The following is a 16,362-nucleotide window of genomic DNA, read 5'->3' as shown; positions in this document are numbered from 1 at the left end:
GAGGGGGGGCGGGGCTTAATCGCGGCGCCTGCACTCAGCCGTATTCGGGAACCGTATTTAATGTATGTCTATGAGCCGACCGGAGTGAACCACAGCCTCCGGTCGGCTTCGTTTTCGGCCGTATGCGGTTTCTCGTCTGTAGGCAACAACGCGGTCGACCACGTTTTTGCCTGCGGACGGGAAACCGCATACGGCCGAAAACGAAGCCGACCGAAGGCTGTGGTTCACTCCGGTCGGCTCATAGACATACATTAAATACGGTTCCCCAATACGGCTGAGTGCAGGCGCCGCGATTAAGCCCCGCCCCCCTCCTCCCAGCCGTATACGGGAACCGTATTTAACAAAACGTGGTGTGAACCCAGCCTAAGCTTGCTTCTTACCTTTTTTTTTACTGTAAAAAAAAATCTATATTATTGTAACTTTTGTATTATAACTTTGCACACCTATAATTAATGTATTTGAATGTTTATTTGTCTCTATTAATAGGTGATCACTGTTCTGATAGAAGAGAATCGTGCTGAAAAGCAGTCTCATCACAAGGTTCAGTCTAAAGACCCCTGCCTGTCCATCAGTGAAAGCGCCTTCCAGTTAAATACCAACCTGCCTTTTCTCCAAGGTAGAAAAAATATATTACTTGACATTTATTATGTCTGCCTGCATATTAAAACTAGAGGAGCGGGTTTTACTAATCTAGATCTGCACTACATAAGAGCATTAACTAGGGATTGACCGATATTTTAGAGCCGATACCGATAACCTGTGAACTTTCAGGCCGATAGCCGATAACTTGTACCGATATTCCGTGCATTTTAATTTTTGGGCATTATAAAGCAGGGCCATGTACATTGAGGACAAGCAGGAATCTGTACACTGAGGACAAGCAGGGATCTGTACACCGAGGACAAGCATGGCCCTGTACACTGAGGACAAGCAGGGCTCTGTACACTGAGGACAAGCAGGGCTCTGTACACTGAGGACAAGCAGGGCTCTGTACACTGAGAACAAGCAGGGCTCTGTACACTGAGGACAAGCAGGGCTACGTACACTGAGGACAAGCAGGGCTCTGTACACTGAGGACAAGCAGGGCTCCGTGCACTGAGGACAAGCAGGGCTCCGTGCACTGAGGACAAGCAGGGCTCCGTGCACTGAGGACAAGCAGGGCTCCGTGCACTGAGGACAAGCGGGGCTCCGTGCACTGAGGACAAGCGGGGCTCCGTGCACTGAGGACAAGCGGGGCTCCGTGCACTGAGGACAAGCGGGGCTCCGTGCACTGAGGACAAGCGGGGCTCCGTGCACTGAGGACAAGCGGGGCTCCGTGCACTGAGGACAAGCGGGGCTCCGTGCACTGAGGACAAGCGGGGCTCTGTACACTGAGGACAAGCGGGGCTCTGCGCCCTGAGGACAAGCAGGGCTCTGCACCCTGAGGGGAGAGAGAGAGAGAGCAGGGGCGGTGGGCGCACTAATCGGTGGCACAGTGAACTCCAGTAGGGTGCTGCTGCGCTTAGACGTGAGGTCACGTCACCCCCATGGTGATGTGACCTCACGTCTAAGTGCAGCAGCGCCACACCGGAGTTCAAAGCGCCTCTCCCAGGCAGCCACTGCGGTTCTCTTACAGGGCTGCCGTGGCTGTGTGGGAGATGCAAAAAAGCAGCCAGCAGCACCGTTCTCCGGGCCCGGGTGTCGCAGGCAAGACGCATTATCGGCAAGGTTAGATGCCGATACCGATAGCTAACAAAATCGTGAATATCTGCCAATCTGATAATCAAAATTAAAAAGAGTGGGAGCTCTACATAAAACATAAGAGCCTATAGAGGAAAAGCAATTGGAGTAAAAACAGTCCTTCTAGGCTAGGGTATATGTTAGTGGAAATAGAGAATTTGAGTAGCCGTATTAGTCCAGTGATGCAAATCAAAAAATCTTGCAATATCTTGTAATACCTTTTTTATTGGACTAACAGAATTTTGTAGAGAAGCTTTCGGGATTCCTCCCTTTATCAAGTCTAAAGCAAATCAAGGGAGGAATCCCGAAAGCTTCTCTACAAATTCTGTTAGTCCAATAAAAAAAGGTATTACAAGATACTGCAACATTTTTTGTTACTGCAGCTAATAAAGTCTGTACATTTAGTAAGTTGCTGGCACGGACGGCACCGCACCAAATTCGCTGATCACTGCAACTTTTCAAAGTGTCTTAGTAATGATGCTTGGTAGCGCTACTGTCGTTGTAAATGCAGGTAATACTTAGCTGCTGGTACAAACGGTGCTGCACCACAGAACGTAGGTATCTGCAGCTAGTATGAGTAATTGACAGCACTGGATGTCCTCTGTTTGGTGCCCACTCAGTCTTGTTGGCACATCATTACTTATACAGGGGATTGTAATATATCCTGGGTGCAATGGTATGCTGGGGTCCTCTGTTTAGAATGTCCCCCTTACCCTGACTGCACAGGGACAGTAGAAGGTAATGAAAGTTTGGCACTTTGTGCCTCTTACCGGCTATGCCGATCACAGTTAGATGGCCAGGGAGCAATGTCTGTATAAAATGTATTTCAAACTTGCTGCGGGTAAACGTAATTTTCTAAATACTGGACTATCTCACTAGTACTTATCTTTCGATTATTATTTTTTCCCTCTCTCTCTATTTCCACTAACATATACCCTAGCCTAGAAGGACTGTTTTTACTCCAATTGCTTTTCCTCAATCTGATAATCAGTCGATCCCTAGCATTAACACTTGTTATTATACCTCTATGTTGTGGTCCCTATTCAGTGACCAGTATAATGGGGGATGTGCCCCTATGGGTTCTGTAAAGGCTGATAAGGTAGATACATAAATAAGAAGAGATGACTACCCAAGACTGTGGGAGGGAGGGGTCTTCTAAAAAATCAGGTCTTCTTAAAGGGGTGGTCTTTTAGAGCGGTTTCACTGTAGTACACGCATAGACCTTGGTTTCTAGTCCATCCAAAAGCTGGCTATGTTCAGAAAATAAATTAAATGGGGTACAGCACAGGACCGGCAGCTCTAAAATTCTTCTGCCAGAGCCAGCCACTGTTGGCTCAAAACATGGTGTGAATGCACCCTTAGACAGTATTAGTAATAAAGACAATGTTTAGAGGTGGAAATAAGAGACAAAAAGAAAAACCACACAGGCGCCTAGTGCATTATCCCAAGATAGCAGTAAAAATGAAAAAGATGGTTAATATTGTGCTCACCTTGAGCGCAATAAAAATGCGCATATCACCCCGAAGCAAGGGGTACAAACGGGTAGAGGTCCCTCGGCGCTGCTTCTCCCAATGGATACACTCGAGTCAGGTAGTCGATTAAAAGATGAATTTAATTTAAACCAATGACTCGTTTCGGGTAATAACCGTTCCTCAGATTGGTGTCCACCAATCCTACACCAATCTGAGGAAGGGTTATTACCCGAAACATGTCATTGGTTTAAATAAAATTTGTCTTTTAATTGACTACCTGACTCTAGTGTATCCCTTTGGAGAAGCAGCGCCTAAAGAGGGACTTTTTACCTACCTGACTGAATGTTTAGAGGTGTTGTGTTAAAATAAAGCAATAATGCAGCAGACGGCATGGGTAGTGCTGACCTTGGCTATTGTGGCCAGAAGAAGGAAACAGCTTTGTATTTACTCATCTGGCATGGTCTGAGAACTTGGACCCACAGTAATTCTGAGAAGAAGCCAGCACTGCAGCCCCTACAGTTTTGGCATATCTCAGCAATGGGAATTCTCATTTAAGCTGTTAGTTTTTAGAGGTTTTTCTGTAAAAAAAAAATTCAAACAAAGCAATTCTCTACTTTGTTCACTTTGTAGGTCGTAGTGTTTACCAGCTGCAGTTTTCAGAAGCACAGAGACACCTGTTACTTACAGTGCATGGATTAGGCAACAGCACTGGGTCTACCAGTCTCTGGGAAAAGAACATCATCTGTGTATGGAATATTTGGCAGCCTTCTACTCCTCAGAAAATCCTAGTTTGTGAGTCAGAGGTAGGACATGTATTATTTGTCTATTAAATGACCTGTAAGTCTTCTGAAAAGCCTTCTTTCTTGAACTGCACTTTGGGCCTCATATAGCAAAGTTTTAACTTCCATAGGGTCATGTATAGTCATGGCCGTAAATGTTGGCACCCCTGATATTTTTCAAGAAAATGAAGTATTTCTCACAGAAAATGAATCAGTCAGGTTCACATGTTTTGCTATACACTTGTTTATTCCCTTTGTGTGTATTGGAACTAAAACAAAAAAGGGAGAAAAAAAGCAAATTGGACATAATGTCACACCAAACTCCAAAAATGGGCTAGACAAAATTATTGGCACTCTTTAAAATATTTGGTTGCACACCCTTTTCAAAAAAAATTACTGAAATTAGTCGCTTCCTATAACCATCAATAATCTTCTTACACCTCTCAGCCGGAATGTTGGACCACTCTTCCTTTGCAAACTGCTCCAGGTCTCTCTTATTGGAAGGGCGCCTTTTTCCAACAAAAATTTTAAGATCTCTGCACAGGTGTTCAATGGGATTTAGATCTGGACTGATTGCTGGCCACTTCAGAACTCTCCAGCACTTTGTTGCCATCCATTTCTGGGTGCTTTTTGACGTATGTTTGGGATCATTGTCCTGCCTGAAGACCCAAGATCTCGGACATAAGCCCAGCTTTCTGACACTGGGCTGTACAGTGCGACCCAAAATTCATTGGTAATCCTCAGATTTCATATTGCCTTACACACATTCAAGGCACTCCGTGCCAGAGGCAGCAAAACAATCCCAGAACATCATTGAACCTCCACCATATTTCACTGTAGGTACTGTGTTCTTTTCTTTGTAGGCCTCATTCCATTTTCGGTAAACAGTAGTATGATGTGCTTTACCAAAAAGCTCTATCTTGGTCTCATCTGTCCACAAGACATTTTCACAGCCCAGCCCACTTCCTGTATTACGGTCGCACTAGCTGGGCACCCGTCCCCCTTCTTCTGCGACCAGTGCTTCGGGGGGTCAATTTCTGGGTGCCTCCCTCCCTGGCTCCAATAGGACTCTGTTCTTGTACTGTGACCGCCCTGTTCCTGGGTCAGTGCAGCCGGCACCTACCCTTTCTTTCTGCCTGCTTGCCTGCAGACTCAGCTGCTACCTGCCTCTTCAGCTCCAGCCGGGACACAACACAGCCACAGGCTGCTTTCCAGCTCCAGTCAAGGGTCACAGCTCAGCTACAGCCTGCTTTCAGCTCCAGCCAAGGGACACAGGACCTGGGTGAGATTGTTCTATTTTATTGCTGACTACTTCTCATTAGCAACTATGTCCAACCCCAGACCCGAACCCCCCCCCCCCCCCAACACACACACACACACACACACACATACACAGGCGACTGCACCCGTGGTAACCTACTATTCTTGTGTGGGCTGCAAGACCAAAATGCCCAGTGGTTCCACCGAATCCACCTGTCCTGCCTGCTTCACCACGCGCTCCATCCCTCCTGTGCCGCCTTCTCAGGATGTCCCTCCGGAACGCGTGGCGTCCGCCCCTCCCGCAGAGTGGGTTTTCTCCCTTTCCCAGTCGATCTCCGACCTGGCTAGGGTCTCCTGATCAGTGGCTTCGGCCTTTGAGCAATCTTCCCTTCGCACGAACCCCAGGCAGTCCCACTCGGTCTCTCCTGACCCCCACTCCCAGCACTCTCAGAAGCACCCTAAAGTAATTTTGCCAGGCTCTTCTCCAGGGTCACGTGTTCGGGATAGACATTCTTCCTGTAGGTCACGCTCCTCTTCATCACTCTAGGGGCCGCTCCCCCGGTGACCATCCCAGGTCTCCGACGCCTTGTTCTAGGTCACCCTCCCACTCTCGGAAAGCCCCTTCTTTCAAGGCGCATCCTTCCTGGAAGCCAGGCAACTGTTGTGGCGGTTTCCCGGCCAAGTCCGGTAACTGTAAGCCTGGCAGACGCCCCTCGGGAGGACTTGGCAGACCTCGCTCATCAACTCTCTCAAGCCGGGGACTTCCTCTGTTCGGCAGCTTTGGAGTCAGCCCAATGCACGACCTTTGCCTCAGGTAACTTGGTTGCTATTCGTCACTCTATGTGGCTGAAGGTGTTGGATGCAGATGGTGCTTCGAAGAAATCTCTAACAGAGTTGCCTTTCTCCAGTACTCTGCTCTTTGGGAAACGCCTAGATGAAATTATTTCCGAAGCTACTGGAGATAAAAGTTCTCTGCTGCCGAAGAACAAACCTCGCCACTCCGATCACCGGAAGACTGCATCCTTTCGGCCCTTTCGATCCTTTGCTTCGGGTCACCCTCCCACTCTCAGAAAGCCCCTTCTTTCAAGGCGCATCCTTCCTGGAAGCCAGACAACCGTTCTGGCGGTTTCGCGGCCAAGTCCGGTAACTGTAAGCCTCCCTCCTCCTGAAGAGACACCCCCACCCGTGCCCTCTTCTCGGGTTGGTGGCCGTCTGCCTCTTTTCCGGGACGATTGGCTGGCGCAAGTTCAGGACGCCTGGGTCCGGGACATCATAGTCGATGGTTATCTTATAGAATTTGCTTCCTTTCCCTAGGATCGTTTCTTCCAATCCTACCCTCCTTGTTCTCCTTTGGTGGCGGCCTTTCAGGTCGCTTTAAGTACCCTCCTCACTCAAGGAGTGATTGTGTCAGTTCCTCCAGGGGAGCGTTTTTCCGCGTGCTACTCAAATCTCTTGTGTCATCCCAAATAAAGGGGGCTCTGCCTACCCCATTCTGGGCCTCAAGCTACTCAACCGCAACTTGCGGCTATATCATTTTCACATGGAGTTCCTCCAATCCGTGGTAGCGTCCATGGATTGGGGAGTTTCTTTCCTCTGTGGATATTCGGGATGCCTATCTGCACATCCCCATTTTCCCCGCCCATCAGCGTTTCCTCCGCTTTGCTGTCTCTGCGGATCATTTCCAGTTTGTGGCTTTTCCTTTTTTGCCTAGCTACGGCTCCCAGGGTTTTCACCAAGATCATGGCGGTTGTGATTGCCATCCTTTGGGTCCACTGTTTCAAATATCTGTCAAACGCCAGTGGGGTGTAAATGCTCACTGCACCCCTTATTAAATTCCATGAGGGGTGTAGTTTCCAAAATGGGGTCACATGTGGGGTTCCATTGTTCTGGCACCATAGGGGCTTCCTAAATGGGACATGCCCCCCAAAAACCCTTTCAGAAAAACTCACTCTCCAAAATCCCATTGTCGCTCCTTCCGTTCTGAGCCCTCTACTGTGCCCGCCGAACACTTTACATACACATATGAGGTATTTCCTTACTCGAGAGAAATTGGGTTACAAATTTTAGGGTGATTTCTCTCCTTTTGCCCCTTATATAAATAAATAAATAAATCTGGTCTACAAGAACATGCGAGTGTAAAAAATCAAGATTTTGAATTTTCTCCTTCACTTTTCTGCTATTCCTGTGAAACACTTAAAGGGTTAAAACACTTACTGAATGTCATTTTGAATACTTTGGGGGGTGCAGTTTTATAATGGGGTCATTTATGGGGTATTTCTAAAATGAAGACCCTTCAAATCCACTTCAAACCTGAACTGGTCCCTGAAAAAGTAAGATTTTGAAAATCTTGAGAAAAATTGGAAAATTACTGCGGAACTTTGAAGCCCTCTGGTGTCTTCCAAAAGTAAAAACATGTCAATTTTTTTGATGCAAACATAAAGTGGACATATTGTATATGTGAATCAATATGTAATTTATTTGGAATATCCATTTTCCTTACAAGCAGAGAGTTTCAAAGTTTGAAAATTTTGCATTTTTCTAAGTTTACATGAAATTTTTTGATTTTTTTACCAAGAAAGGATGCAAATATCAGTGAAATTTTACCAATATCATAAAGTAGAATAGGTCACGAAAAAACATTCTCGGAGTCAGAATGAGAACTAAAAGCATTCCTGAGTTATTAATGTTTAAAGTAACAGTGGTCAGGTGTTCAAAAAATGCCAAGGTCCTGAAGGGGAAAATGGGCTGGGTCGTGAAGGGGTTAAGCCTTGGCAGTTGCGGCACCTGGCCGGGCCATAACTTTAGTCTCTGGCTCCAGGACATTACTAGACCCAGTTTTTTCTGTACTTGGGATATCTACTGGCCCTTCTGAATAAGCTTCCCTTGTCCTTGACAGGCAAGACTCCTTCTTGGTATCTCCTGTTACTTCTACTGCTTGTATACAAACTAAGTAGCTCAGTGCTTGCAGCAGGGTTATATGAGTTAACATGTTTCTTGCTTAGTGTCGCCTCCTAATGGCAGCTGCATATGCCAATGGACTTCTTTGTCCCCCCCCCCCCAATGAACTTTGCGAGAAAAGTATTTTTACAAGTGGGTAACACAAAAATCCTATATTTTTTTCATAGGTAATATGTTGCTGTTTCAGCCCTGGCAAGGCATCCCTGGTGTTTGCTGGTACAGTGGATGGCTCAGTTTTGGTATGGGATCTACGGGAGGACTCAAGTATGCACCAGACTATGACAATTGAAGACACTATCTGGACATTAAGGTCATCTACGTTTTCTACAGGTCAGTACTTTTAATGTTAAAGTAGTTGTCTGCTTTAAGTGACCCTATGGATAACCCCACATAGATGTAATAGCTTGTAGCTCTAATAGCCTCAGTAGGGCGGCCTACAAAAGCACCTCTCCCGATGGGGGATCTGGCCCATTGATTTACATAGGCCTGGTGTTTTCTGAGGATGATCCAGCTGCTTTTCCAGACAAAAACTGATTGCAGGGTTTACATCTATAAGGTACAAATGTTCTGACTTGTTTAGGCCAGACTGTATGATGGTAGAAATAAAGAAACGAACACTGTAAAAGATGAGAGGATATTTAAAAGAAGAAAAACGACCACAAGAAGACATCATTTTATATAAGAGGGGAAAAGGATTCTGCAGTAATATCGGGAAGTATTACTTTACTGAGAGAGTAGTGGATGCATGGAATAGCCTTCCTGCAGAAGTGGTAGCTGCCAAATACAGTGAAGGAGTTTAAGCATTCATGGGATAGATATACTCATTTAAATTGCTAAACCTATTCCTGCCATTCACTGACAACTCTAGCTGGACAAGCCAGACTCTCTGGCTGCAAGACAGTAGGAGGTCTTTCCCCAAAAGGGTGATATTCCGAACAAAGGGACATCCCATTTGCTAGATTTTAAATTGCATCTAGTATTTGGGTTATGCCATTTCCCTATTGCAAGAAGGGTCGATCAAAAAATTTGTTTAGAATTAGCAAGGTCACAGCTCCTTGGAAAGACCAAATATGATTGGCCTGAGATGGCAGAAGGAGGACATGTAGAGTTGTGACACTGAGCTTGTCTCAGACTAGTCAAATTTGATCTGTAACCGAAAATGATGATGAACTGGTTGAAATAATTGTGCCAGGTGCAGTGGGCATGTTATCACTCATTTTATGACCTCAGACACAATGTAAACGTTGTGACCATGCCCCCCTGAGTGTTAAAATCAGCTCATACTCCAAGTCTTCTATACCAAACCCTAAGTCTCACAGAGAGACTGACTTTCTCGGGGATCACAGGGTATAAAACCCCCTATCTTTGAACCTCCCTACAACGTATATTGTAAAACATCACATTTATTCATATGCATTAAAATTGGTTTCACAAATAGTTAAAACCACAGATCACAGTCTACTGATCAATATATCTTGCTCTCAGTCGGGAGTCTTAATAGGCGCCTATTACACTAGGCCAGTTTTTTCCAACCAGGGTGCCTCCAGATTTTGCAACACCTGGAGGCACCCTGGTTGGGAAACACTGCACTAAGCATATGGACTGGGATACTGATGATCAAAATATTAACCCTTCACCTTCCCGTGATCCCAGAGAGAGTCAAACTCTCTGTATGACTCGGGGTTTGGTGAGGAAGTTTATTTACCCTATTTTTTCTCAGTTGCGCTGTTGTGTTTACATCCTTTGAGTCGGACCCCAACTTGGGTAGCAGGAAGTGGACAGGTTATGGAGAGGACTAAAAAGATTGTGATAGACAATGTGGGGGTCTTCTATAACTTCACAACAGCCAACTAACATCGCTGAAAGAACCACATGCCAGAGTGTGATATTTCCTGATTTTTTTCCCTTTTATTTCTGATTGATTTTTTTTATATAGCATTTGATTTGTATAGCAGCACTAGGAATATTCACAGCAAGAGAGATATGTCCAGCACAAGCTCGATTCAATGCATCTTTATTTTATAGTTATGACTAAGGCTGCAAACCGTGGTCGAAACACGTCACCTGTGCATCGTCCATGTCTGTTTATTACATAAAGAAGAATTGAATTGAGGTGCGCTGGACATCTTTCTCTTGCTGTGAATATTATACCTGAGGAACCAAGTCCATCCCTGTCCAGGTTGCAAAGGAGGCGAAGGGGATGAGCTGATTGTTGCAGCACTAGGAATAGTCTGTTAAGCTCACGTTACTACTGTTAACTGTATAAATTTTAGTGGTAGAGATATTATTTTTAGTAACCTAAGATGCCTGTATATAAGTCTTGGTGGTGGCAGCGAACCCTTAAGTGATTTATACTGAATTTGGGACGTGATAAGTGGAGTTTGCACATTAACACTCTGTGTCTTACGAGAGAAAGTAAAAACCACCCCAGAATTGTGGTAATATTGGCTTATTGCCCACCCATACTTCTTGTATCATGTTGTGACCGGATAGCCATCCGTGAGAATAGGAAAGATTTATAAAAAGTATAGAATTCGCCCAGCAGAAACAGATTACTGTTTATGTTGTTCACAAAAACTTTTTTAAAGCATCGCTATCGTTTAGAAAAATTTTGACATGTTGTCCTGACATGTCAAAAGTTTAGTTCCTACTGAGTCTGAATCTTAATACCCACTGCGATAGCAAGTAAGAACCCTGGGAAGTGTGCAGCAACGCTCTTCACTCACGGGCCAGCTGCTCCATCCGACTAATTTTGAGTGAGGGGACAGGAGGGAGGCATGTGCTGCAACACACCACCTAGCTTTGAGATAAGATAACAGCAGGTCTCAGGCCTGGTACGATCTAAACTTTTGACAGGTCTGGACTCTCTTTCCAAATTACAGTGATGCTTTAGTGTAGGGTAACACACAGCACATCTGCAGCGTACTTGACGCTGCGGATGCGCTGCCGTCAGTCACAGAGCGATGGCTAAGTGAGCTTCCTGCTCCCTGTAGCTCTGTGTGTCCGTTTGTAGTGGCAGTTTTCCTGTTGTCAGTCACAAGCTGACAGACAGAGCTACCCGGCCACAGCAGGGAGTGCGCGCTGCACTCATTCTGTGACTACCGGCATCGCATCTGCAGCTTCAAATACGCTGTGGATGCACTGTGTGTGACCCTACCGTTAAAAATTACAACCTGATTTATTGATGTTGGCCATTTTTCCATTGCACCAGTTGCGATGCATTTCCTACAGTTCAGTGGTGATGTGTCATGGATCTGCCTGTTGCTTGGCTGTTAATGTTTTGCTGTAGTATTTGTTGTTTAATACACCAGTATTGTTTGTAGCCTTTTACATATATTTTTGTGAATTACAGATGGCATTTTTACTCCAATGAGTCACACCCATCCAGTAAAGGCCGTAGAACCTGTCCCGAGTACAGAGACAAAAGATCGTGGGATTTCTTCTTTGTCTTCCCCTGAAGGTACATTCAGTTCTTCAAGTCTGTAATTATAAAAATAAAAAATAAAACTGATAATGATTTAAAGATTTCTACCGTAAAAATATGGCTTCCTATCGATTTGAAGAAAAATTGTGAGTGCACTATCTGCAAGCACTACATGTACATGAGTGCCGACCCAATTTCTACTATTTGTTTCCCTACATCCATACTCTGCAAGCCTAGCTTTCCAAGGAGAGCCAAGAAGGGGCAGAAGAATGCCATTAACCCCTTAACGACGCAAGATGTAAATGTACGTCCTGGTGCAGTGGTACTTAGCGCACCAGGACGTACATTTACATCCTGTACATCGAGTGGTGCATCGAGCGAGCATCGGAGTGGTGCTGGTGTCATCCACAGCAGGTCCCGGCTGCTATCATAACAGAAAAGTATGTAATCATGTGTTTCATTTTAATCGTATTGACCCACAAAATAAAGAAAACATGTTTTGTTTTTTTTATGTAAATTATACAGCGTAAAAATGAAACCTTCCAAACTTTGCAAAATTGTGGTTTTCTTTTAAATTTCACCACACAATTAGTATTTTTTTTGTTTGCACCATACATTTTATGGTAAAATGAGTGATGTCATTACAAAGGACAACTGGTCGGGTCTTTGGATGAAAATATAAGAGTTAAGATTTTTAAAAGTCGAGGAGGAAAAAACGAACCCTTAAGGGGTTAAGTGTCATCCTGTTGCATCAGTTTTTAATCCGTTTATTTTCCATTTTTGTTATTGTCTGGCTACTTCCTGGTGCCTCACATCTCTTCTGAGCATGCTCAGAAGTAATAATGGATCAAAAATGGATTGGAAAAAACTGGTGCAAACAGAGACATTAAAGGCTCATCTGTTTTCAGTCCGTTACCCATAGACTTCAATGTTTAATTTATAATGTCCATTTCTATTCCGTTATTTTTGACGGGAGAAAAAATACTGCATGAACCGTCTTTTCTCCTGCCAAAAAAAAAAAAACAACAAAAAACGGAAATGAGAGTAGATGGGTGCAAACGGCTGACAAAGGATTGTAAATAAATCCTGTTGTCTTCAATGGGATTAAAGGGGTATTCCAGGAAAAACCTTTTTTTTTATATATCAACTGGCTCCAGAAAGTTAAACAGATTTGTAAATTACTTCTATTGAAAAAATCTTAATCCTTCCAATAATTATCAACTTCTGAAGTTGAGTTGTTCTTTTCTGTCTGACAACAGTGCTCTCTGCTGACATCTCTGCTTGTCTCGGGAACTGCACAGAATAGAAGATGTTTGCTAAGGGGACAGTTTCCGAGACAGGTGTCATCAGAGAGCACTTAGACAGAAAACAACAACTCAACTTCAGCAGCTCATAAGTACTGAAAGGATTAATCTTCTTTTTTAATAGAAGTAATTTACAAATCTGTTTAACTTTCTGGAGCCAGTTGAGATATATATATATATATATAAAAAAGTTTTTTTCTGGATAACCCCTTTAATTTACAACCGTTTGAAAGCCATTTAAAAGCTGCAATAACAGAACTTTGATGGGAGAAATATTACGGGGACAGACGGCCGTGTGAAGGAGCCTTTAGTCCCTCTGACCCATCCTCAGCACCTGGATGTCACCTGTCACTTGTCAAAAGTTTGTCTTTTAATACGGATACAGCATTCACAAAGAGCTCATATATTCCATTAGGATAAAAAGCCATTTTTCTCACAGAAGCCAATATTTGCTATGCAATTTTTCTTTATGCAGTATCAAGTCATATCCCATTGCTTATACCTCTCCAGCATATGCCTCAGGTTGAATTGCTCATACCCTTCCCTTTTCCCAGCAAGGCCCCTATTATTCTCTTACACATCCTCTTCTTACCATACAATACATTGATCTATGACAGTGGTCTCCAATAGAGATGAGCGAACTTACAGTAAGTTCGATTCGTCGCGAACTTCTCGGCTCGGCAGTTGATGAATTATCCTGCGTAAATTAGTTCAGCCTTCAGGTGCTCCGGTGGGCTGGAAAAGGTGGATACATTCCCAGGAAAGAGTCTACTAGGACTGTATCCACCTTTTCCAGCCCACCGGAGCACCGGAAAGCTGAACTAATTTATGCAGGAAAAGTCATCAACTGCCGAGCCGAGAAGTCCGTGACGAATCGAACTTACTGTAAGTTCGCTCATCTCTAGTCTCCAACCTTCGGACCTCTAGGTGTTGCAAAACTACAGCTCCCAGCATGCCCGGACAGCCAACGGCTGTCCGGGCATGCTGGGAGCTGTAGTTTTGCAACATCTGGAGGTCCGCAGGTTGGAGACCACTGATCTATGAGATACTGCCCAGCTCTAGCCCACAACATGTTTAGCACTTTTTTATTTTTAAGCATTTATCTCTAATGGAATGGAGTTATCATCTCTAGGAAGGGTACATTCACACCTGTTTTAGGCGGAGGCCATGTAGAAGTTTGACTTTCAAAACTTGTTAGAGAAATGTGTGGGCGGATGTAAAGTTCTACACAATTCTTGCTAGAAAATACACCTTGGGAACGGTGTGCCATGTATATTTAAGGTGGAGTGCTAGCAGACACAATACGGCACCTGGTAAAAATAGTACTGTGTGGCTGTAGCTCACACGTAGAGCTCTAAAAATAACTGTTCTATGACAAACATGGTATTCAATGGGAGAAATGATAGCAATGTCAGACTGCATCGCTGATGCCTCTGTACAGCATGACCGAAGATGTTGGTGCTATACAACCGACTGAAAAAAAATAATAATCTAGTACTATGAATTCTTAGGCTGGGTTCACATTGCTGTTCGCATCTGACCCGTTAAGGGTCCGATCGGCTTTTTATTTTTATTGAGCCGATCGAACCCTAAAATGGGTCGGATACAAACGGCTACTTCCAGGTCCCGATGGACCCCATTCACTTGCATGGGGTCTGTTTGTGATCCAGTAATTTTACAGGAGTTTAGCGGAGAAAAAAATACTGCTTGCACTATTTTTTTTTTCTCCGTTAAACTCCTATCCTTCTGGGCGGATTGCAGATGGAACTTTGAATAGCGAAGTCCAACGGCAATGTGAATGAGGCCTTACCTACTATGATCTGAACTGAGGTTTATTTTCCTCCAGCCAGAATCTACAGATGACTCTCTAACAGCAGGGCTCTGGCTTTGACATATCCATCCCATTATTTGAGTGGGATGAATACTCTCATGTCTCTGATCTCTAAAGTAGTGTCTGTGTACTTAAAGCTGATCAAAGGAGAGAAGTCATATTTGTCTAACTTCTCCCATCATCCTTCTGTAACATCTGTTGCCAGAAGCATCCATGCTCTTTAGCTGTTCATTACTTTATATATATTGGTGGCTGTAGTCCTTCAGCATTGCTTTAGGCCAATTGCATTACAAACAGATGCAGTCATGTACAGGCTGGACCATCTGATGCCAACAAAACAGAGACACTCTCGTTCTGTTTCGTAATGTTTAATCGCCTACAAGTTTATTCTGAGCTTGAAGTTCAGATCATGATTTAGAAAATACAGCAAGTACATTTATGATTATTTGGCAGCAGTCATTGAGATGTCTAATAGGTTGTAATTGTATAAATACAGGTTAGGCTACTTTCACACGCCATTGTGCACAGCCCCTAAATGGCCGTTAGGCTCTTTTTCCCCCCCCCAGCCTTTAAAGGAGTACTCCGGGATGGGAAAATTGTCCTCCATACTGCCGGCAGTAAAAAAAATAAAGACATGCATACCTTCCCTCCCTCCCCCGGTGCCTCCGGTAACCCACTCCGGTCTCCGCCGCAATCCTCTTCTTGGTTGCCGGTGGTCGGCGAGTCATACTGCACTCAGCCAATTACCGGCCGCAGCAAAGTCCTGACTCGGCTGGCCATAGGCTGAATGGCAGTGTGATGTTTTCGGCCCCGGCACCAGTTACTATAATGTTACTATAATGGTGTCCGTCGGGCTCTGTTATTTTGTAGCCAGAGTAACGGGAGAGAAAGACGGCACATGCAGTAATTTTTCTTCCGCTCTTCTCCCAGGATCCCCCGATGGCCATCACACTGCCGTGTCCTAACGGCAGTGTGAAAGAAGCCTTAGGTTGACATATGAGGGATGGATACTTGGAAAAGTCCTCACACCATTAATACAGCATGCAAAGCGTTTTCATGGTGTCTGCTAACATTTGATCACTGTGACTATTTTACCTATTCTTCTGCAGAGATGTCGGGGTTGTCATTTCAAGTTGCCTCACTAGATGAAAGTGGTCATCTTATCTTGTGGGTAAGTGTGAAAGAGAATGCAATAACCGGAAAATATTTATTTTAGAAATATTATCTTATGATTAAATAGTTGTGTTCTGTCGGTTCATTCATTACATATCAGAATCCTTTAAAAAAAATTCTGTAGAAATTTTTCATTATCAGAATGTCCACCTAATATGGCCAATGTTGCCGATTAAAAAGCTTAGTAGTTCAATCCCACCACCTGAATCCTCTTATACAAGGGCAACAGGATGATTTCTGCAGTTGTATAGGCCAGACAATAAGAATTATTGTACTAGAAGCAGCTTTATCTTACTATAATAGACACATGAGGTAGAGGTTTTGAGAGAGCACCAGGGGGCACCATTATAAATAAGTAACAGTGATATCTAGACACAGGAACACTTCATTTAAATCCCTTTTGAATCATTATGCTTGGCTTAATTTAAGTGCAATTCTTATT

At 44.2% G+C, this 16,362-nt stretch overlaps 1 protein-coding gene across 2 annotated transcripts in view; it reads left to right on the top strand.

Annotated features, from left to right (window-relative positions):
* The window catches only part of DYNC2I1 (dynein 2 intermediate chain 1), an 89,956-nt gene that overhangs the window by 44,465 nt on the left and 29,129 nt on the right, over positions 1–16,362 (top strand). For both annotated transcript variants that reach the window (XM_056519548.1, XM_056519549.1), the window contains exons 13-17: positions 487–616; positions 3,822–3,994; positions 8,356–8,518; positions 11,541–11,648; positions 15,857–15,918. In XM_056519548.1, coding sequence (XP_056375523.1) covers positions 487–616; positions 3,822–3,994; positions 8,356–8,518; positions 11,541–11,648; positions 15,857–15,918 — 636 coding nt within the window. The remainder of the gene's footprint in view (positions 1–486; positions 617–3,821; positions 3,995–8,355; positions 8,519–11,540; positions 11,649–15,856; positions 15,919–16,362) is intronic.

Source organism: Hyla sarda, chromosome 5 (genome assembly GCF_029499605.1).
Source record: "Hyla sarda isolate aHylSar1 chromosome 5, aHylSar1.hap1, whole genome shotgun sequence".
NCBI lineage: Eukaryota > Metazoa > Chordata > Amphibia > Anura > Hylidae > Hyla > Hyla sarda.
This window is presented reverse-complemented; position numbering and strand designations above follow the sequence as displayed.